Source organism: Sceloporus occidentalis, unplaced genomic scaffold (assembly GCF_023333645.1).
Source record: "Sceloporus occidentalis isolate IW3139 unplaced genomic scaffold, rSceOcc1.0.p SCAF_3, whole genome shotgun sequence".
NCBI lineage: Eukaryota > Metazoa > Chordata > Lepidosauria > Squamata > Phrynosomatidae > Sceloporus > Sceloporus occidentalis.
This window is the reverse complement of record NW_028316983.1, coordinates 221,965,503-221,990,059: the sequence shown is the minus strand read 5'-3', so window position 1 is coordinate 221,990,059 and position 24,557 is coordinate 221,965,503. Positions and strand designations below refer to the sequence as shown.

Here is a 24,557-nt window from a genome sequence, read left to right as displayed (position 1 = left end):
GAAAATCCAGAGCAAAAGGTCAGTGTTTTTAATGTGGGTGAAAGAGTGGAATCCCTGAATTGGGTCCAGCTGTTTTATAAACAGCCCAGGTTCAATTTGGGGTTTGAGATCTGTGGTGTTTATCACACAGAGGTTTTTGTACCTCTGATCCAAAGCCACTGCAGGTCCAACAATGCAAATTCACGTGATAACGTGATGTATTATCTCATGTGATTGCTTTCCAAGTTTGTCGTGACTCCTCATTTTGGTGAATTCGGTAACAAGCGAATTCACAAAAATTGCTTCTAAGCTCCCTTCAATTTCACTCCGAATTGGTCTGGTGTGGAATGCAACTTTGCTTCCATCGTGGTACACATCCCCAAACCTCCAAGGTCTCACATTTTCCATGATTCTGCGCTGCAATTTTGCCCTATTTGCTTCCAGTGCTCCTTCAAGAAGGGAGGTGGATGTAGCTGACAGGGATGAAGAGAATGAAACAGGAGGCTGGGAGGAGAGATGGGAGCAACAGAGGGGGCCATCAGAGGCTAGGGGGAGCAACAAACTCCAACTCCCAGCATTCCATAGCCTCAAGCCAAGGACCCCACAACAAACTCCAACTCCCAGAATTCCATAGCACTGAGCCAGGACAGTTAAACTGGATTATTTCCCTAGTGCAGATGCAACCTAAGAGAAGGCAACTGTTACAAAGGGAAGGAGAGCATGGAGAATAATTGTAATAATTATAATAAAAAAACAAAAAATGTTTTAAAATAATAGTAATAATAATAACAATTTATTTTTAAAATAATAATAATAATAATAATAATAATAATAATAATAATAATAATACGGTATTAGTTTGCTGAGTCACCAGAGCTCTCTGGCAGAGAAGGCTCAATGTCTCATGACACTACAATTCCTAGAATTCCCTAGCACTGAGCCAGGACAGTTAAAGTGGAGTCAAACCAGATTATCTTTCCAGTGTAGATGCAACCTAAGAGAAGGCAACTGTAACAAAGTGAAGGAGAGTGGATTGGATTCAGGGAGGTAGTACTTTAGGGAGCATGGAGAATAAGGGAAACTGGATCATTTCTGCAATCCTCCAAAATGGGTCTCCTTCAGATCCAAAGGATTTACTTCCAAGTAAACCTGCAGCTTCTACACTGATTATTTTGCAGTGAAAGAATTTTTTTATTAATAATAATAATTCCTTAATAATCATAATAAATGGAAGGGGGCTCTGACACGGAGGATAGTTGTAGATGTGGCTGAAACAGATGAGGAGAATGACAGGAGGATAGATGTAGATGTAGCTGAAATAGATGAGAATGACAGGAGGATAGATGTAGATGTGGCTGAAATAGATGAGGAGAATGACAGGAGCATAGATGTAGATGTGGCTGAAATAGATGAGGAGAATGACAGGAGGATAGATGTAGATGTAGCTGAAATGGATGAGGAGAATGACAGGAGGGTAGATGTAGATGTAGCTGAAATAGATAAGGAGAATGACAGGAGGGTAGATGTAGATGTAGCTGAAATAGATGAGGAGAATGACAGGAGGGTAGATGTAGATGTAGCTGAAATATATGAGGAGAATGACAGGAGGATAGATGTAGATGTAACTGAAATAGATGAGGAGAATGACAGGAGAATAGATGTATATGTGGCTGAAATGGATGGGGGCTCTGACATGGAGGACCCATTTGGATTTGGCTGCCAGGGATGGGAAAATAGAATGGAGGAAGAAACGTGAAGCCATCATTCACGTGAAAGTGGAACCAGGAAGTGGCCCCCTTCTTCACCTCGGAAGTGCAAAGGTTCATGATGCGTTCAGAACCCCACTGAGCATGCACAAGGGTCCCAGTTTAATGTGCATTCACTCCACTTTGACTCAGGAAACACCACAATTTCGTTCTTCATGTGTGATAATTCATCACGTGAATTGCCTTGGATTCGAATTGACTCTGCTTCCCCTTCAATTAGCATTGGCTGTGGATGAGTTCCAGTCTCACGTGTGATAAGGGCCTGTGTAATGTACACAGCACACAGTGAGCTCAGTGGAATTCAGGGTTTATAAGTATCATCTTTATGCTGATGCTACGCAGGTATTTTTCTCCACCCTAGAATTCACTTCTGATATTGAACAGCTATTTCAGCATAGATGCTTCACTGGAGTCTAAAACCCAGATGACACATTTCCTCCAAAGCTTGATGACACTCTCCATAAGTGTTAATAATGTTCCCATTTATCTTGTGAAGGAAGCATATAGCCTCAGTTTTACTTTTGATTCTTTGTTTTTTGATCCTCATATTGAGGCTATAGTAAAGTCTTTGCTAAAATCAGACCTTTTCTTTCTGCTTACTTGTCTAAGTGTGCCTTGGTCATTTCCTGCCTTGATTATTGCAATCTTCTTTTGACTTCCACTTTCATTCTTCCTTCATTCCACCTTCATCCCCTGGTTTCCATTCAACATTCTGCTGCTAAGATTATCTTTTTGGCCCATCTTTTTTAATCAGTTTTGATATCTCTTCATTGGTTACCCATTCCTTCTAGGATTCAGTACAAGTTTCTTGTTTTAACATTTAAAGCTTTAGACAACCTAGCACCCCCCCCCCCAACCTGACAGCCCTTATTTCTGTTTTCCAGCCTACTTGAGATTTGTGCTTTAGGAATTCTAGATTTCTTACTTGACCAAAGGATTCCTCTTCTTGGCTTGATTTCAGCTTTTCTTACTCACTGCTCCATACTCTTGGAATCGCCTCCCTGTAGATTTGCGGACTGCATCTTCCCTTCTTCTGACTTATGGTGATCGTAAGGGACACTGTGAAGAGGGAGAGAGGGGGAGGGTTGGATGGGCGGAGGAGGAGGAAAGAGGGGGAAGAGGGGACCCAGGAGGAGAGTCAGACTGGGAGAAGAGGAAGGAGCCCCAACTGAGTCCGGGGAGGAAAGAGCCGCAGCTGGTGTCAGGAAGGTGGCTGGGGGAGGGCCCTGAGGAAGAAGCCCATATAAGGGCTAGAGAGGTTGAGGAAGGGAGAAGGGGAGCACGCGGAAGAGGGGCTCAAGGAGGTATCCAAGGGCACAGAGAGGGAAGTAGAGGCCCTATCCCCGAGACGCCCAGTGCCAACTTTGACTCCCCAAGCAGAGCAGGCAAGATACGAGCAGGGCCCTGTCATGTGTCAGTGCTAGTCAGCCCAAGACGCCGTGGAACGGAGAAGGGGGAGCCTTTTAACTCAGAGGCGGGTCGAGTCGAAGGGACAGGAGGAAGACTGGAACCTACCTGGTGGGAGTGGTGGACCCAGGGGAACCAAGGAGGGGCGGCAATCCCAACCGGAGAACAGGAGGTGGAACAGTTACAGGCCGGGCTAGCCTACCGCCCTGCTCGCCCTGGTGGCTCTGGGCTAGAGTGAGTAAAAGAGAAGGCCTGGTGGAAGGGGAGCTGTGCCGTTAACAGCTCACCCCAACACAGTGAAGTAACTAGGGTGTGAGAAGGAGACCCCCTTCAGCGAGTGGGCTACAGACGTGTGTGAGGGAAGACAGTTGCAATAAAGTTGGGCTGTTGTTGCACGCTCTACTGGACTGACTTGTGAATTATTGGTGAGGACCTTCTCTTGCCACCATGGAACTCCAGAGAGTATTACCACCCATGGGACCCCCGGCCCCACCCACACACACCTATCATGGGATTTTCTTGGCATGTTTCTTCAGAGGGGATCTGCTGTTGCTATCCTCTGAGACTGAAAAAGTGTGACACACCCAGGATCACCCAGTGGATTTCTCTGGCTGAGAGGGGAGTCAAACCCTAGCCTCCGGAGTCATAGTCCAACACTCAGACCATTACACCTTAGTAAATATAGCAAAAGGAAAAGGGAGATTATTGCTCTGTGCTTTTAAAAAGTGTTTTTGGAAATACAAGAAATGGTGTGCTTGTAATTAAGAGTAAAAACTGCACTGATATATCACATCTCAATTCTTGGAAGATGCCAGTTTAATACAAGTATGCCTCTTTGAGTCTTGGATGTTATAACTTGCATTAGATATGCATGAAATTCTGACAACCAAGCTTAAATCTAAACTTCTGTTTTATTCCCATAGAAAATCATGTTCATTTAATTTTATTTTTTTTACACTCCTGATTAGAAACAGTGTCAGCATTTGAAAGAAGATCACTTTTGGTATCCTGTGAAGAAAATTATAGTATCATGTTATATATGTTTACTTGAAAGTAAGTCCCACTGTGTTCAGTTGGCTTGCTGTGTGTCTATTGAGCAGCTTCTTTTTAAAAGATGTATTAGCAAGATGCATCTCTTGCTATAAAATCTAATTCTTACCTGTGGTCACCTAAGCATATAGTATAAGATTTGGATTTCATATATCACCATTAAAGGAAGCAGAAGAAAAATAATTAACAGTCATAGCATTTCTGTGTTGGCTATATTTGACTATATCAGCATGAGATCATCATGTTATTTTCCCAGAAGTGTTAAATTTGCCATCTGCGACATTTAGAGACAGTGGCCAAGCAGGATTCAGTTCTAACAAGTTACAGTTGGTACAAAGAAGATGCAAAGAACCCTTCTGCAAAATAGTGCTGGGTTTTCAGAGGATGGGTGCAACAATTACTGAAAGAAGTCATGGAAGAAAATGAAAACACAGGTTTACAACTGAACATTAAGAAAATAAAAATAATGACGACAGGGGGTTTACGTAACTTTAAAGAAGTCAATAAAGACATTGAAAAAGTAAAAGATTTTCATACCTTGGTTCAGTTATTATTTAGAATAGAGGCAGCAGTTAAGAAATCAGAATAAAAACTAGAACTTAGAAAGGCAGTTATGAAGAAACAAAACAAGCTTCTGAAGTGTAAAGATATATAATTGAATACCAAAATTACGATTGTCTATGCCATTGCATTTCCAGTTTCTATATATGGTTGAGAAAGCTGGACAGTGAAGAAATCTGGTAGGAAGAAAGTCAACTCATTTGAAATCTAGTGCTGTAAAAGAGTTCCACAGATACCAGGACTGTCAAAAAATAAATAAATGGGTCCTACAACAATAAAGCCCCAAACTCTCCTTAGAGGCCAAGATGAGTAAACTGAGACTGTTATACATCATGAGAAGACATGACTTCCTAGAAAAGACAAATGATGCTTGGTGAAATGGAAGGGAGTAGTAAAAGAGGAAGATTGCATTACAGATGCATAGATTCAATTACGGAAGCCACAGCTCTGAGTCTATAAGACCTGAGCAGGGCTGTTGATGATAGGCTGACTTTGAAGTTTCTCGTTCATAGGGTTGCCATAAGTCAAAGTTGAAATGATGGCAATTAACAACAAACAACATCAAAGTATTGTATGAGGCAGCTAACATTCATCCAAACCTCCCATGGGTGATGGTCCTGTTATATAGAAGCATTATAATGCCTACTGTGTATCCAGAAGATTAACTGGAAAGATCAGGTAGTGGGCATGGAGAAAGACTTCATCCTGAGAACTGGAGCCCTTTCATGTGGTACAGTTATAGAACTATGACTCCACTTTAGCTATTCTGCCTGCTTCCTATGGAATCCTAGAGCTTATACTTTGGTGAGGCAATAAAAATCTCTGGATGAAAATTTTTAATACCTCCCAGAATGAAAATCCCAGGATTTTATAGAATGGATCCATGGCTGTTAAAGTAGAATCATAACACTGTAACTGTGTAGTGTGAAATTGCTTGTTGAAAGTCTCTGCTGATTCAGAGAATGCAATACTGGACTAGATGGACCAATGTTCTAACAGTATAAACAGGCATGCTCACATGTTCATCCCCCCCAACCATTCTGCCTGCACATATACTGCTGTAACTTTGGTACAATTGAAGTACTTTTAAAAATAGTGTGCACTGATGAAATTAAAGTAATACACACCATCACCCTCATGGTGGCTTTTTGCCACCCTACAAAATACTTCCAGATAATAGTACTGTACTGTGAACTCTCCAATATGGTGATGGTAATCCAGTGGAAGGACCATAGTTCAGAGGTAGAACAAGGATTAGATAAAGATATCTCTACCATGTTCCTCACAGGTATGAATTAAATATAATTTATTGCACTCATGTGCAAGCTATGAGAAAATGAACACAGCCTTGTTTGCGCTAGGAAATATCCATAGTGTACAGTGCTTTTAAATGTTCTTCCACAGCACACAAATGCTGGTCATATTTTCTGGCACAAGTCAGAGCTTCTCTGTGGGATAAGTAAAATAGGTTCAGTTTTGTTAAAATATGTCTTACAACTTTCCCAGCTGTTGGTTTTATTAATACAACTAGAAATGAGACAAAACTCAAGAATGCAATAGGCAAATGATTTGATCATAATTTTGTGCTGCAGCCTTTTTTGTAGTCACAGCAGGGGAAGAACAGGCACAGGACCACAGCACTGCCAGTATGAGCACCTGGGACATCAGGAGTATTAGCATACCCTATACCCCTGATTTTCATAATTACTATCTAGCATGGGGCATGTTTCTGAGAAGTCACTATGATCTGTGGAAACTAAGTAAGGAGTCAGGCTGACCTAAGCACATGTGGGAGACCTAAATAGGATTAAAATAATGCTGAATGAGTTTGCTGATCAACTCTATCCCCTCAAGCTCTCCACATTTCCTCTCACAATGAGGACTAAGTGAGTCTAATTGCAAAGCAGTTAAAGATCACCCCTTCCTGTCTGACCATCCAGGGTTTCTATCAAGTCCATTCAATGTTTTGTCACTCCATAGTTAAAGCCATCAGCCTTTCTGGAGTAATTTTGTCTATTGCATGGGAAAATCACCCAAGCCTTTGTTACACCTTGACTTCTAAGGCTTCACTGTCACCAATTAGCAGACGCTAATCCTCTTTTGTACTGTATATCCTCCTACCCTGAGGCCCAGCCATCAACAACAAAGCAATGCACAGATTAACATGGGGATCACTCCTCCTTACACATGATCACACAGTGTGTGTGTGTGTGTGTGTGTATTCTCTCTCTCTCCCTCTCCCTCTCCCTCTCTTCCAGGTCAGTATTATCTGAAGATGCCAGCCACAGATGCTGGCGAAACGTCAGGAATAAACTCTTCTACAACATGGCCACATACCCCGAAAAACCCACAAAAAACCTTTGTTACACCATTTGGGAGCAGCAAGTACCCCTTGAGGGTATGAAAGAGGATATCAGCTCCAACTCATCTGGGCACAGAGGGTCCCTCTCCCTCACTATGTTGCCCTCAGACACTGTCTGAGCTACTCTCCATTTTCTGTGGGCCTGTCCTCAGGACTGGTGATTATTGCCCTTTCAATTTCTGATCTCTCACTATCACTTCACATCTTTCTTTCTGTTAGCCTTGTATCTTCCTTATGGTTGCATTGGCTTTGTATGTTTATGTGAACCTTTGCACATTTCTAAATAAAACTTTTCCATTCACTGAAACCAGAGTCCCTTTGTAGTACTGGTACACACAGGTGAAAAGATCCCCAAAGTTATTCTCCTCATGTAGGCCTCTTTTTAAGCTATAATTTCCCCAAAATTCTAAGGTGATATTGACACTGCTAGTGGGGACCCCCCACTTTTAAAGGAAAGAGGATGATGTACTCCAAAGAATATTGGACACCCAGCCCTTGGTCCATGAACCTCCTTGACCAATCCTCATGGGGAGGGTGAGAGGCAGACCAACTGGAGCTGGAACAAACACTAATTTTTAAATGGAGACTAATGTCTCAGGAGCACAGGTGCTTTCCATTTCAGTGGGGCAGGGAATCCAAGGTTACCCAAGGCACTGAACCTATCTGGGATAGGTTTCAGAACCTTGGTTAGCATATTTAAACTTTAGACTAAAACCTGGAGTGGCTTCACCTATCTACTGACACCACCTGCTTGGCTCAGAAAGGACAATAATATTCCAGCTGGAATAGATCCTGATTTTTCCCTCATACCCTTCGATTGTCCTGATTTGGCAGAGGTAGTCCAAATGAATCCTATGTCGACCCACTTTTTCAATTTATTTTAAAATGTTCTACGTTTTCTCACATCCTTCTACTTTCCCCCTTTTGTCCTCAGCTTACTTGCATTGCTGCAAACTGAGCTCAAAGCTGCAAATAGTTTGTATTCAGTTAACTCAGCAAGAGGAAATCTGGATCTTGCCCTTCCCAGTAGACCCAGGCAAAAGGAAACTGATCAAGACTTCTCCTAGCTTGTGTGATCTTCCTCATTAATAAGGTTTGCAGTCTTGACCACATTCCCATGTTACTTGGCCACATGTGTCCTAGTCTGGGGAGGGATAGGATATAGTTAGAGGAAGAGGAGGCATTCTCAATACAAAGTGCCAAGTTGGGTGCAGGTATCACCCTAAAACCCACTCTTTCCTCCCACTCTGACCAGCACAGACATGGAATTAAGGACTAGATAAGTGAGCAAGCCATCAGGTTTTGTCTAAGGAAACAGATGTTTTCTGGAAAGGAATCTACTTTTCCCCTGTGAACATGTAGAAACCCAGAGACATCTTTGGCAACATGGGTGAAGATGGAATAAAACTACAGTGTATATGGACTGCACATATATTATGCTGCCTGAGGCAAAGGAGAAGATAGCACCCGCTCTGTACAGTAGCCATGAAAATCAGTAGGAACAACTGGGGGACTGACACTGCTAATTCCCAGCAGCTGCCAGCTAAAGTAGTAGCCTCTCTGTCTCCTAAATAGTAGGACCGGCACTTCTTCTTTGGTTCTGTCTATTGCTCAGAATGAGTGCATGGAAAACACCCCTTACCCAACAAAGTATGCAACCAAAGATGTTTGTGTGATTATTGTAATCCATGAGCTAAAAGGATTCTCACTGAACAACTCTCACCTTTCTGGATTGGGTCTTATTCTTTTAAGCCAGTGTCTGGAGATGCTTTTGGAATATTGATGATTATGCCTCATGAATATTTATGACTTGCTTCCTATTCTTCCTTCTTCCTGATTGAAAGGTAAAGTATCTTAGACTGAAATGTGGCTCTGTCACTATAGCAGGCCTTCACTGCAGGAGGGAGGATAGTGTGATGTGTGAAAGTGAGTGAAAGAGAGAAGCGTCTGGCTTCTAGCTTCGTTCCAAGCACAACTCTAGACAAAATTTAAACAGTAAATATTTGGCATTATCCCACTAGCATTCATAAGGATGTTGTAATCCTGAAACAAAGCCAGTTAATTAAGTCAAGAGGTTGCGGACACATTCATCAAAAATCATTGCATCTAGACTCAATTTTTTCACACTTCTGCTAACAAGTCTTAACCCATACCACACCAGTGTGTCATCGCAACATGCTTTCTGGAGTGAGTGAACTACCTGATCCTATGCAATTTTTCTCAGAGATATGTTTCCCTGACTATGGCATGAGAAGAAGTAATGAAGCAATGAAAATTTTCCTTGCCACAAAGATACAATTATATAAAACAGAAACATAGGAGGTTGGCTCATATGTAGTTAATCCCTTGGTCTGTCTCATGCTATATTGTCTTATCTGACTGGCTGACATCAGAATTTCAGACAAGAATCTTCCCCAGCAATACCTAGAGATGTAGAGGACTAAATCTGGGACCTTTTACTCTATGACCCAGCTATAGCCATAACACTTTGCCTTTTAAATAGAGGTCAAATAAATACACAAAGCCTTTGCCCAAAATTTAGACACCTCCTCTAGTGAAGGCTTGTATGAGTTTGCTATTCGCTAAGAACAGCAACAGCCCAGTTACCACATATACTGGTTGGAATCCTGTTGGCTAGTCTGAGCTAGAGTAATCCTGTTGAATCAATTGTTGAATGGTGGATCAATACATAGGTAAATCCAGTTGGCTTGATGGCTCTGCTCTACTTGGGATAACCATAAGATTTAAGCCACTTTTGTGAATTAGCGCAAACAAGATCCACTTTGAGGAGGCTGCATCTACACTGCAGAATTAATTAACACTGCTTTAACTGCCATGGCTCTATGCTATAGAATCCTGAATTTGTAGTTTTGTGAAATATTTAGCATTCTTTGGCAGAATGCTCTGGTGCCACAATGCACTACAAATTCCAGGATTCCATAGGATGGAGCCCTGATAAAGTGGTGTCAAGCTGCATAAAATTCTGTATATTCTCTAAAGTCTATATATTTACTTATGTATTTGTGATGAAATGAAACATCCTAGGTAAGAGCTTCTGTTATGTGGATATATTGTATGAACTGCATACAGTTTAGTTCATGGAAGAATGAAAGTATTTTCTTGCCTTACCTTTGCACTGCAGGAGCCATTATAGTGTGGCTCCTTCCTGAGGCTACATGGGAAAAGTGGGCAGCCTTCCTTAAGCTAGTGCTCTCTACCTCATGTGCAGTGCCTCCCATCTACGTCAGTCTTACTGTAGTTTCCAAGAAGGCCAAGTATGGCACTGAGAGGAACCAGGGAGTCCTCATAGCCCTGTGTAGCTGACAGATTTCACATCAGTGAGGTAATGAATCTGTTCTGAGTTTTAGTCTGAACTTCAAAGGAGCTATTGAAGGTGCAGGGCCTGTCTGAGGGGGTTGTGTCCTGTTTTGGTCTCAGCACAAAACCAGATCCTCAGAAAGGAAAAGCAGGAAGATACAGTGCCTGAGAGCAATACAGGGAGAAGCATGGCTCATCAGCAAGGAGGTTGAAACCACGAAATCATTTCAGTTCAAGTCATGTACAGTCCAGCAGTAAAACCAGGCAACAGTCCAAAGGGAAATCCAAGAGTGTACTCAACAAATAAAGCAAGGTCTAAGGCTATCAGACAACAGGAATACAAAGCATGACTGTTGCTTCTAACACAAAGGTCAGTTGTCAGCAACAACTTCCTAAGGGAGGTGCCAGGCTATTTATGATCTTGCAGCCTCCCACAGATGCTGTTTGATTGCTGAACATTTAAAATATAAAATGCTTTTTGAGCCGGTACTGCAGTTCTATGGCGCTCCTTTGGTACTGCGTCATCTAGATGCAGTGCCAGAAGAGCGCCGTGATGCCGCACGCTGTGTGGTGCAGCACGCAGCATCACACCAGCCTGGGGCGGAGCCAGGGTGTGTGTCATGTGGATGCAATGCCCTGACTTCACCCCCAGGCCAGCCTTTTCCACCGGTCTGCACAGCCCCCAAGTATCCCTGACACTGTCTCTTGTCTTACTGTCTGTGACAAAGTCTTCATCTGGAGGCAGGGCATGACAGGTAAGGATTGTCACCTTGCTTAGCTCCTTAAAAATTCAGGCTGAAAATTGGTGCATGTACACTGTAGAAATAATGTAATTTGACACCACTTTAATTACCATGGCTCTATCCTACAGAATCCTGGGATTTGTAGCTTTGTGAGGCACCAGCACTTGTTGACAGATAAAAGATCTTGTAAAACTACAAATCCCAGGATTCCATAGGCTAATGCTAGAGCACTTAAAGTGGTGTCAAATTGCATTATTTCTACAGTGTAGATGCACCCTCAGAACAAGACCATTGCCCTACTGATTTAGGAGCCACCAACTGCTGCTGACCTGGAATATATATATTCCAAATAGCAAACCTTGATTTTCCATTTTATATAAGGGACACCATTTTCCTATGCCATTATATTTAATGGGACTTGAATATCCACTGATTTTTTTTATCCACAGGGGGTCCTGGAACCAAACCCCAGCGGATAACAAGGACCCACTGTAATAGTAGTGTGTTGTGTTGTCTTCATTTCTTGCTTTCTAACCGATATGATTTGAAATTGCTTTGCATTCTATTGGTAAGACAATTATATTTTTATATGTTTTTAGTGATGTACATTTTTATCTGTATGTGTTTTTAATGTCTGTAAGTTGTCTAGAGGTCCGGAACAGGGGAAAGGCAGGATATTCAGAAATAAAATTATCCCACATTTGTCTTCTCTCTGATGCAATCCAATGCAGAATCCTGCTTTTCCAATCTGCACAGTGTAGCGATTGGCTCTGACAGCTTGGAATGTGTGGCATATTATCATTAGATGGGACAATCGATATAGGTCATTCCAAATGCAGCTTCCTCCACCTCCCTCTACCACACTCACACACATATACAAACACTCCTCCACTTTTGTCCTTGTAGTGGTGCTGAAGCAGCAGACATGCCAAATATCTTTTGCTCCCAGAGACTGGGGAATTTTGTTGTTTTTAATCAGTGTGTCTGAAGACTCAGGCCCAAACCATAATGGATTTTTAGAGTAACTACATTACAGTGTATATTAATGTCTGGGATGGAAGTGTTTATATTATGCCTTTATTTATTTTCTTCTTTTCTTCTTTGTTTCTGCCTAGATGGCCTTGATTTACACCAGGAAGAATGGAACACCCATCCAAAAAACAAAATAGGCCAACAAAAAATCCTGCACTGAAAAAAAGTGGTCTGTTAAAAGAAATTTTTAAAAAACTGCTTTTCTCTCTCCTCCATTCTGCCTGACATGCTCATGCTGCAGTATTCCTTTGCTCATGAACATGGAATCTCTCAATTGAGTGTGATATAAGAGTAGGGCAGTACATCATGCAACTGCACAATACCTGGACTGCTTCTGCATTTACTGCCAAGACCACCAGATGGCATAAGGAAGTGAGTCTGAATAAATAGTCTATTAAAATGCCATGCAACTGTTTAAATCAGCAGAGGACATTTATATTTTGCATCTATATCCAGCCTTTCCATTCTCCCAAGAAGTTCAAGACACCACATTATTCTCCATTCCCTCCAACATTTCACAGATTAAAATCTGTGGCCAAACAACATCGGATGTGGTCAAGATGGCAAACATTATTAATGATGAAGAACATACAAACTAGAAGGAGCTGAAGCAGTTTGCTTTTGTCTGAGCCTATTGGGAAGGGAAGGGGAAGATTCAGACCCCTTCTCTCCTCTCCCCCTCCTAAGTTAACTGAATACAAAGCAGGATCGAGCAAGCCTATTTTCTGCTGTGCCAGAGACTAGGACCCAGAGCAATGGATGCAAGATACAAAAAGAGATTCCACCTAAACATTAGGAAGAACATCCTGATGGTAAGAGCTTTCGACAGTGGAATATGCTGCCTCAGAAAATGGTAGAGTCTTCTTCTTTGGAGGCTTTTAAGCAGAGGCTAAATGCTTTATGTCAGGGGTGCTTTGTGTATTCCTGCATGGCAGGTGGTTTAACTGGATGGCTCTTCTGGTCTCTTTCAACTTTAAGATTCTGTGACTGTTGTACTTTGAATTGAGTTTGCAGCAACTGAAGTAAAGGGGGGAAGATAGGGGAAGAGAGAGAAACTGGGTGATCTTAAAAGCTTTTGAAAAAGTGGGACACCAGAAAATTAATCAGGACTATCCTACCAAATCAAGACAGTTTGTGGGTATGATATTCACAACAACCCTGAAAGGTAGGTCCATCTAAGAGTAAGTAACTGGCCAAAGACAGGATAAAAACATAAACCTACAAATAAAATCCTTTATAATATATTCTGGCACTGCAACTCAATACAGTACTTCACTTTAGTGTGGAGGAAGCAAGGGGGAGGACAAGCAGTCCATGGCCTAATTTCACAAGCCCTGTACAATCTGTCCCTGCTTCAGCAGCCTGCTAGTAGGAGAGGGAGATGTTGAGGCACTGACAGAGTTGGAGGTGAGCTGGCAAAGAAAAGAAAAGAAAGAAAGAAAGAAAGAAAGAAAGAAAGAGCCACTTTTCACATCTAGCTTTGGAGCCACTGACCTCCCAAACTCTCTGAGCAAATCTAGCCCTTAAAAGAGAAAAAGCCTTCCCTGCCATGTTTTATTGCCATATACTTTTATGTAAGATGGCTCCCAAGCTGGTATATATTTTAAAAAGTTACTTGAGCAGCTCTAATTATGGAAGCAACTGGAGGCTACAGATCCAACAACTGAGACCCGGGCAAGGGACCCGGGATTGGACCTCTGTGATGTCACCAAGGTAGCCCCTGGTGATAGCACAAGGAGACTAGTGTTGTTATTAAACACAATATAGTAAGCCTCAACTCCAGTTATTCAGGGGCTGGTCATTCTAATAATGAGCACAAGTCTAACAAATCAGAAAAAAAATTATATGGTTGTGAATTGCAGAGGTGTCACTAGGGGATGCAGAGGGGATGTGGACCACAGTGAGTGACACTGCAAAGGGGTGATACCCAATTGGGTCCTCTACCCAATGAGGGGGTGTGTGCGGTACTACTGCCACATGTGAGTAGCAGGTGTGTGCCCTTGCCAACTTCCCTCCTGCCCAGGCTCTCTCTGCCAAGGGACCCATAGCATCAGGGAAAGTGGTGAGGGCAGTGGGCACGCATCACTGCTGGCTTCCCTGTGGCCCTGGCTCTCTCTACCAAGGGAGCCACACCAGTGGGGAAGGAGACACAGATGGTGGGCACATGTTCCTGCTGGCTTCCCCACTGCTATGGCTCTCACCACTGATTGAACCACAGCAGTGGGAAAGCCTCAACAAGAAGCTCCACCCTACCTACCCCCCCCCCAACTCACTTGCCTGGCCAGCCACCTGGTTGTCCCCCAACAGCCCTTTCCAGATGTCACCAAGCAATGGCAGTCAAATGACTGGGGAACAGGGGAGGGAGGAAGAGGTGGTCTGCACCATCTCCCGGCAGTCCCTTCTGGGCACCCACACTCCCAGACATCAACCTTAGTGACATCACTGGTTGTTTTTCATGCCCTGCACTGAACAGGAAAAAGAAACCTAACTATTTCCACCTCTGTTTCAAGGGGCCCAAGGGATGTCACCAAACATGTGTTTCCTGCAAGCCTTGCCTGTCCTTTATGTTTATACTTGCTTCCTTGCCTGTCTGCCCTAGTTTGTTTGGTTGGTTTTTGGTGGGGATGATGACCAGGCTTACATTCCATGCACCTTCTCCCAATAAACCCTGACACAGTGATGTGACATTGACATGGTTCCCATCCCATGCAGACTCTAGCACTGTGATCATACAGTCCTGCTTTGTGGCTTTTGTGATATAAATTGTACACTGGTGCTTTACTGGTAGGAGCCAGCATGGTGTAGTAGTTTGAGCAATGGAGTAGGACACTGGAAGACCATGGTTTGATTCCCTCCTCAGCCATGAAAGCCACTGAGTGGCCTCGGACAAGTCACACTCTCCCAGCCTCAGAGGAAGGCGAAGGCAAATTGCCTCTGAACAAATTCTGCCAATAAAACCCTGTGATAGGTTCATCTTATGGTTGCCATAAATCAGAAATGATTTGAAGGCACACAACTACAAACATTACTGTCTACAATTAGATTGGACCAGTATGCATTATTCAGCTGAGAATACTTCTACAACATTCCACCACATTTACCATAAACTGTGTTAAAACTGGATTAATTCCATTTCCTTGATCATCCAAGTAAATGTGACTGACACATTTGGGGATGGGGATGTCTGTGACATTTTTATAGCCCTTTGTTACTGTTTGTTCCCACTAAGCCTGAAGAAGCTTAAAGTGACACAAGGTTTCAAGTGAAGCTGTACAACTAAATTCTTGCATTCTAAATGCTAAACAGAAGTGATTGTATTAAGGGCTGAGGAAATTGGCAACAATCAGGAAGATGACTCTTGATTTCAAATACATTTCATAATTAGCTACATTGCTGATGACAGTCTCATTAGTTAAAAAAACTTGTTGGGATGGAAGGAATGGGATTAGAGCCAATCTTCATGTCTGGTTGTCATCAGCAAAATGCAGTTTGTGAGACTGAAGATAGCACTATAAGTGTACACTGTGTTCTACAGCGACACTGAGTAGCAAGCCCTCCTTCTCTTGAAGAACTTATATACTCTGAAAACAGAAGAGTGGGGACAACAGAACAAGTGCTCCTCAGAATATAAAACAAGAAGTAGGGCATTTCCACATATTATGCAATTACTGTTTCCATTCCAGGTTTTTAAAGCACTAGTGAGAATGTGTTTTTATGCAGTTTCTCTAAAAGAAAGAAAAGATGTTGGAAAGGAAATCAGTAATGAACAGTCTAGTCATATGAATGTTTACACAGATGTATGTCTAACTGATTTCAGTGGGAATTACTCCCAAGAAAGTTTATATAGAACTGAAACATAATGTACACTCCTCGCCAACAAAATCTGATTAATTAAAAGGTAGTTCATAACTAAACTCAAAGACATCTTGAACACAAGGCTATATAAATACAAGTGTTAGAGGAGGTATAATTAAAGGTACAATAGTCTTTAAATGCCTCATTTTCTTTTGTTTTACAATTAAAGAAAAAATCACAAGTCATGTATGAAAATATATGTGAGGACAGCACAGTAAATATTGGGATTAGGGATGGAATGGATATTGGATATAAAGTTGGGATAGTATTTGTTATACAGTTGGGAAATGGTTGTGAAGAACAATAAACCAGTGAGAATTTTGCACAATTTTCTCCCTGTATTTGAATATCCCAAGTGTGGCAGTACAATTATTCTATGTAGAAAAACACATGGCTTTTTAATGCAAAACTATTTCCTGGACAGAAAATTAGTTTCCTGTACACACAAAAATATTTTCTGTTTCCTGAGGAGGAATGTTCATTTTCTCCTGTAGTGGAGAGAAAAGCACCATAGTTATTCATCCCCACAGGTAAGGACCTTGAATGCAACAATTTAACAACAATATTGTCTAGATTTTCTGTTAAAAAGAAGGGGAAAGCAACTCCAAAGAGAAGAACCAAGGTGCTACATACCTAAAAAGTTTCAAAGTAGTAGCCATGTTAGTCTGTTGAAGCATAAAAAGGAGGAAGGGGGAAGGGAAGAAGGAAGGTGGCAGCCCCTTCAAGACTAACTGGGTTTTATTTTAGCATGAACTTCATGGATATAAATTAACTTCTTCAGGTGCAGATACTCAGGCCTCAGGAAATAAAGCATATTTACATAGTTGTGGGAGTGGGATGGAATGTGATAGGGTCTGAAAAGATACAAATGACAAGCTCACGATTTGCATCTTTCTGAATCCTATTATATTCCATCCCACTCCCACAACTGTGTGAATATGCTTTTACATCCTGAGGCCTGGGTATCATTCTGTACTGCACCTGAAGAAGTGAATTTATTATGAAAGCTCATGCTAAAATAAAACCCAATTACAGGTGCTGCTACAGCCATATACACACACACACAGTCTCCCTCCCTTCCTACATTTTATAGCTTAAGTTGTTTCTTACTCCAATAAGGCCAAATTATTCTCAGAGTGTGAATGTTTTTGTCACCCAAACACATGTGGAAGATATTAGCAACCTCAAAGAAACCCTAGGGTTTTTAAATATACATATTCTCAGGGAAAATCCCTTTCTGGTGAGGGATATCATCCAGGGTCAATTAGAGGGAATGGGCATGTTGCAGAAACACAGGTAGGAATAACTGAATACGGCAATTTGTCTCCTTCCTCCCCAATCCCTAATAGCCAGTCACATTCTGTGGCTCCCAAATATGTTCAATGAAGCTAAATTGTGGGGAGATTCAGAACAGATAAAAGGAAGTACTTTGTCACACAGTTTCTAGTTATGTTATAGAATTCACATCTGCAGAATGCAGTGATTAAAAAAAAATAGTAGAAATATTCATGGAAGATAATGTTATCAATAATCTGATTCAGCAGAGTTTTTTATATGTTCATTTTGGATTAGGCTCAACACCATAGTCACTAGCAAGGTACAATAATCTTCCACAATCAATAACAAGTGAGAACAGGAAATGAATGCTTTAATTTGCTGAAATGATTATAATTATCTAAGAGGTGTGGGTAAATTAGATAGAATGATGGCCTTGCACTACAGAATCTTCCCGTCAGTACGCTTCTTCAGTCAGTGATGGTTCCAGCATATTTAAAACAATATACTATGTAGATGAAGGGGGGGGGGGAGTTGATGCTAGTTTGTTTCAGAGTTGACACCCATGTTCTATTTTAGAAATATGTGTGGTTTATCTGCTATATCCTTAATTACCAATAGGAGAAAAGCAACGTGAAAATCTAGAATGGTGAAATTAGGAGTAGAAGGTTGTTTTCAGCAGATGAATCAAGTAAAGATGTTGGCTGAAATCCTCTATCATGGTCTACCTTATGCAACTTTACATATTTTTAGCTATCTAGAAGAGCCACAAGAAAATCTTGTTAATGAATTGTGAAGGTGTGTAACAGGACAGTAGCAAGAGTATTTCAATGTGCATCAGACTCTATTCATGCCCATTGGCTCCCTAGCCAGTGTCCCAATACATAATGGGACTGCCGTGCATCAATCACTTTCCCCTACATAGTAACGTAACAGTGGACGTCAACTGAATATGAATGATATCAAACTGCCCAGTTCTAATTTCTACAGATGTAAGTCCCCTTATGAAGATGTAACTCATGCAGGATTCTTGCTGGTTTTGATTCATTTGTATGATCCAATTTTAACTTGTGACTGGTGCAAGCATGGTAATTGCTTGCTTTTCTGAAGCCATTTTAGTCCTAATGTGGTGCTCTAGCAGGAAATGAAAAGAAAATATTAAATGTGACCATCCTCCAAATAACACCTTCTGTTTATTGAATGGTCAAACTGCAAGACTTACCTGAGAGTAAAACCCATTAAACACAATTGGACTAACAATTCCATTGTATGTTTGTAAATTATTAACTGAAAAAAGAGACACAGGAGAGAAAGTAAACAAAGACAAAATTGTATAATGGTCACTTAGGTACTGGATAGCCAGAAAGAAGAAATGCATCACCTAAACAAGTCAAAAGAAGACAGTAGTTAGCATAAAATTTGCATATGCTGATTCATATAGACATAGATAGATAGATAGATAGATAGATAGATAGATAGATCCAAATGTGGAAATAAAAATAACACAACATATCCAACAATAGTGGGAAAGACTATGAGAAGACATTATCTGTGTGTCTGTTTGGTCCACTGTCCAGATAATTAATTAAATAATTTGTTTTATTTATATACCGCTATTCCAAAGATCATAGCGGCGAACAGCAAGTAAGCTAATTTGCCCCCAACAGTCTGGGTACTCATTTTAGCGCCCTCGGAAGGATGCAAGCCTGAGTCGAGCTTGGGCCCTTTTGCTGGTCTTGAACTCGCAACCTTGTGGTTTCGAGTGAATGGCTGCAGTACAGGCATTTAACCACTGCGCCACCAGGGCTGCCAACTTTATTGCAATGACTTTTAAAATATAGCATTGTTTTTGACAATGAAAAGTGTTTACACTCGAGTGAACAAAAGCAAATTCCATTTTATTTTTGCAGTCACTATAGTACTTTGGTTTAAGAGAGTTTAAAATGTGAACCTACATGCTCAGAGTATTTTTTTTTGTGTTATCAAAGAAAGAAAACAAGGGTTTAACTTGTTTTTTCACTTATGCTCTAATCATGCTTCAGGAATATAGAAACAGAGTAAAACATGAAATAGTAGTGGATGGGGAAGAGGAAAAATCTTCAATGTGCGCTTCACAGCTGACGACATGGACACAGCTAACTAAAGAGAAGCTCTTTGAAGGAAATTTAAAACTGGCTATCTGAACCATTGATCCAGGACAGTATAGTGGTTTCAGTGATACAGTAAGACTTTGGGATACCTGGGCTTCTCATGAATCCCTGCTCTGCCATGGAAGCCCACTGTGTTACCTTGGTTTCACAATCTCTCAGCCTTATAGGAAGGCAATGGCAAACCTCCTCTGAATATATCTTGCCAAAAACAAGCTATGATAGGATCACCATGATTTGACATCAACATGAAAGCACATAACAACCACAGATCTGGATTTCTCTATTCTACTCTGATTGTTTCCTGTACTAGGAGAGATATTCTTGTCATTCAGGTCTGCCAAGAGTCTTCAGTAATGAATCTGATGAATGTTAAAATTTGGATTATGACGAACAGGTACAGCATATTGCTTCATAAGCTACAATAAATGTGACTGTGTCACAACTTCAGAATGGAAGGAAGCAAAAGCTATTTCAGGAATGGCTGCACAGTGTATGTTTATGGAAATTGACCAGGCTACTCAAGGACATGCTGGAATGCAATGCCATCTGTCCCATCATAAGCATTCATAATTCCGTTGCATATGTTAATCAGGAATGTAACGGCTAGTTAATTTAAACAAATGTTTTAGAACTGTGAACGTTCCATGCTATCACTATATGTCATACCCTCAATGTGATTTATGTGTTATCTTCTCATCTAAGACTTCAGTATTTCCACTTGTCCCTTTCAAAGTAAAACATTGGTTTCTAAAATCTAGGCATATTACAACTTCTGCAAATTTAATCTCTACTCAAATATAACTTTCAAAACCTTGGAGTCTTTATCTAATCTGGACATCATCAGATGGCTAATACAGAAACCAAACAGACTATATAAATAGAAGCAGAAGACAGAGAAGCTCCATTCTCCCTGCAAAAGTAAAACCAGGAGGTGAATATGGCACAGACCATGCACTTAGATTAGAGTAAAGCTTCAGAAGTACATTAAATCCATCATGATGCCAAAATACAACCTGAATAACATCCCTGTATAATTTCAAAACCCTCCTCTATGCGCCCTAAATCTGCAGTAGAGCACTAATGAACCCACCAGAAAATCAACGCGGGAAGATAGAGAAGGGATGTGCCATTAAACAAGCAGATGTCTGCTTCTGTAACACTGGAGGTGTCGTCTTCTCTTTCTTGGAGTTTGTCAATTACCTTTTCATATGGCATTTATATGAAAGTGATGAATGACATTTTGTAGAACATTAATTTTCATTTATTGTGATTCCTTTGGCTGCAGAGATTAACTATTATTGAAAATTAGACTCAATAAGTTTACTGAAATGCTCTTGCAACATTAAAAACCATGACATTTCAAAATGCACCAGGAAACAGTTTATTTATTTATTTATACTATTAAAACAGTTGTAAAAGATGTAAAAACAGTTTAATTTAAAAGGTCTAAAACCATTTAAAAACATAACAAGATAAAAGTACGGCACACACATGTCCCTTACAAAGATCCTTCTGCAACCAATTAATCATCAAATGCCAGTTTAAATAAAAAGGTCTTTAACTGCCACAGAAAGGAGAGCCATTCAAGCTTCCCATGGAAGGGAATACCAAGGCCTGTGGGGCTTATTAAATGATTCCCCACTCTCTTTTGCTGGCCTATATACTATAGATAAAATTCCCATGTCCCATGTCTCCTTTCTTATTAAAATGTTTTTTAAAAAAGAAAGACACACACAAAAAAACCTTTTCTGTGATGTTTTCCTCAATACCCAGACTCATTGTATCCCACTAAAGACAACTACGTCTCACTGCATTTGTTCACATTTGACACCTAGCTATCTCCTGGACCACTCTCATCCTCCATGCTTTGTTTCCCTTAGGTCAGAATCCATCTTTTCCCTTAGGTCAGCACCTTATAGTAACCTGTAAAAAAATAATTAAACAGCTAAAGTAGAATACCCTTAGGGCACCAGATCCTGTCTGATCTTGGAAGCTAAGCAGGGCCAGCCCTGACTAGTACCTGGATGGGAGACCACCAAGGAACACCAGGTGCTGTTGGCTGTATTTCTGAGGAAGGAACTGCCAAAACCACCTCTGAGCAGTCCTTGCCTATGAAAACACTATGAAATTATGGAAGAATGGATTGTTGAGTTAAGCCAAATTGCCACAATAATATAAATTCTAAATGATAAGCCAATTGAAAGTTTTACAAATATTGGGATCCGTTTATGGACATTTTTAGCAATAAGAAATCTAACGATGTAATATTCTGTGGTTATGATTATGGTTATTAGTAATTAGTAGGATTATTTAGTTGTATTTAGTTGTATTTTTTTCTTTTCTTCTTTTTTTCATTACAATTAAGATGAGGGAGTCAGACTCCTATTTCTATGGCGCGTTACATACGCGCACAAAGTACGCGCTCTGCACGTATTAGGGTTAGGAAGGAGCATCACTTCCTGACGCCCCTAATCCTAGTACGCGCAGAGCGTGTAGAAAATGGTGGCGCCCTATACACATGAGCACCACCATGACTACATCACAACCGCGCTGCCTCCAAACGGGGCAGTGCGGAAGTGACATAGTGGGACCGCGCGAGGGCGCCTGGGGCACCCTTTCTGCAGCCCCAGAAGGAGCTCCGTTTCGGAGCTCCTTCCATGATTTACGTTGCTGGCGCAGCCTCTACATGGCTGCGCCAGCAACGCAAATGAGAAAGGGGCCAAGTGGCCCCTTTCTCCATGTCCCCGCCACTGTTGGGTGTCCTTGGGGCATGAAGCCCCAAGGACACCCCTTTCCAGGCCGCGGGGAAGCGGCCTTTTGCCGCTTCCCCGCGGCCTGGAAAGCAGTGGATTGGGGCCTCAGAGGCTGCCGCTGTGGCAGCCGAGGCCCCGATCCGGCAGGGAAAGGGCCAGTTACAGGCCGCCCCAAACAGGAGGTCTGTAACGTGCCTATATTGCCTTTTCTTCTCTTTTTTTCTTCTCTTCTCTTCCCTTTCTTTTGTTTTATATGTATTCTCTGAATGTATATCATGTTGGTTATGACTGTAGATCTGATTGTTAATAGTATAAATAAATAAATAAACTGTAAAAAAGAAAGAAAACGCTATGAAATTCATGGGGGTCACTGTAAACCGAAAGGCAGCTTGAAGGCGCACAGACAAAGTAAAATGAATGAATCGATAATTATACCTGTTGCAAACTAGGCAAACAAAATTGCAATGATTGGGACCCAACACACTTTAAATATTTTTAAAATATTATAGCATGAACTGTGATTAAATACATTTCCTATGTTTGAAGGTGCCATAGGATTCCACTTTTTTCTTTTGTCTGCAATAGAGCAACACAATCACCCCTTTGGTAACCCATTTTGAACAACTGTAGCCATTCTCTTCTATGGTTTGGCAAACATATGGGAAATTTGTGTAAACCCTTCAGTATAGCAGAAATAGTAGCAAGGAGAGGGAGGAAAGAGCCTTCTTTAACTCAGCACTGTGAAAAGAGCTATTGTTGAATTTATATGTAGAGAGATTTTGCTGCACCTTTGAGACTAACTAAAGAAAGAGGTTGGCAACATGAGCTTTCATAGACTTAAGTCTACTTCCTCAGATGCATTTGGTCCAAATGCATTGGTTCAAATGCATCTGAGGAAGTAGACTTAAGTCTATGAAAGCTCACGCTGCCAACTTCTTTCTTTAGTCTCAAAGGTGCTGCAAGATTTGTCTACATACTGGTTCTGCAGATTAGCATGGCTATATCTTTGAATTGTAGATTTGGCCTGTTTTTATTTAGAGCGCTTAGGTGTAAGAAAATAACATGAAAGCTGCAGGTGGCTTGTCATGCGCGAGTGCACTGCCCTGCCATTTTGTTTTTAGTGCAATCCAAAGTGCTGGTAATAGCATTTAAGGCCTTGAAGAGGGTATAATCTGATACCAGGATACCTTTTAAGATCATCTTCTGAGCCTGGCCCAGGTAGCCCTGGCATGTCTCTATTTAGGGCTAGTATGCCCATCAGCCAGGCTCAGTCCAAGACATTTTGCCACAGGAGGCGAGCAACAGCCTTTCACTTCAAACCAATTTTACCCAAAGCTAGGGAAGTGACTTTGCCATGTGACACGATATCCCACAAATCTGTTGTTGTTGTTTGCCTTCGGGTCATTTCCGACTTAATGGCGACCCTAAAGCTAACCTTTCGCATTTATTTTACAGTATTCTGTTTTTTAACTGACTGTATGCCAAGCGCTGCGTAAATTGACAGCGCTCTATAAATAAAGCTTAATGATAATAATAATAATAATAATAATAGGGTTAACATGTTGCAGCCTCATGTGGGCCATAATGCAGTTATGAGCTACTGAGGGAACTATAACGGAGGATAAGGAAATGGCTGTTTTGGGGTCGTCTCCCCCTCAACCTCCATTTCCTCTCCTTCCTGTCATGAGAAAGCCACGCCCCTTTCGTGCTGCGCACGCGCACTCCTCCCTCTCCCTCCTCCCGCTCCTTATGTAACGGCCAGGCGCTGCCAACGGCCCCTGCGCGAGCGCGGAAGGAGTAGGTGGTGGGCGGGGCCAGGCGCTCTCGAGACCTAGCTGGATGGGAGGGGCGGCGCGTGCGCAGAGCGGCCGCGGGGCTCGAGCCCTAGCTGGGTGGGAGGGGCGGCGCATGCGCAGAGCGGCGGAAGGGGCTGCTTGTGCTGAAGGAGGGAGAGAGGGGCGGACAGACTGACCAAGCGACAGGAAGGAAGGCAGGAAGGCGGCCGGGCGGCGCTGGGGCTCCTCCATCGTGCTGGTGGCGGCAGCCGCTGCTGAGCCGCGCGGAGCCTTCGCTGGTCATCGTCGTCGTCTCGGCTGACGCTTTCTCCGCTCAGTCCCGGTAACGTAAGGCTTCGTTGCGGCCTTCTTCTTGCAGGGGTTGCGGCCGGGGGACAGAGAGAGGCCGAGGGCGCCCTCAGCTCCTCGCCTTCTCTGGGTTCTCCAGTGCGTCCGACAGACGCTGGAACACAGGATCGGAGTGGAGGAGCCACAGATGCCCAGAGGAGTGTTCTCTCTAGGAACCTCTAG

At 41.9% G+C, this 24,557-nt stretch overlaps 2 protein-coding genes across 4 annotated transcripts in view; one reads left to right on the top strand and one right to left on the bottom strand.

The window, feature by feature from the left end:
* Positions 1 to 24,330, bottom strand: part of GRHL2 (grainyhead like transcription factor 2) — a 212,425-nt gene extending 188,095 nt beyond the window's left edge. The window contains exon 1 of the mRNA XM_089518384.1: positions 24,224 to 24,330. Within this exon, the coding sequence (XP_089374510.1) occupies positions 24,224 to 24,330 (107 nt within the window). The remainder of the gene's footprint in view (positions 1 to 24,223) is intronic.
* The window catches only part of ZNF706 (zinc finger protein 706), a 38,930-nt gene continuing 38,568 nt past the window's right edge, over positions 24,196 to 24,557 (top strand). The window contains exon 1 of one of the 3 annotated variants that reach the window (XR_016280645.1): positions 24,196 to 24,369. The gene's annotated coding sequence lies outside the window, so the exon portion shown is untranslated. Of the gene's footprint in view, positions 24,375 to 24,557 lie in introns of all 3 variants that reach the window. The other 2 variants (XM_089517736.1, XM_089517735.1) reach the window with 2 other exon arrangements.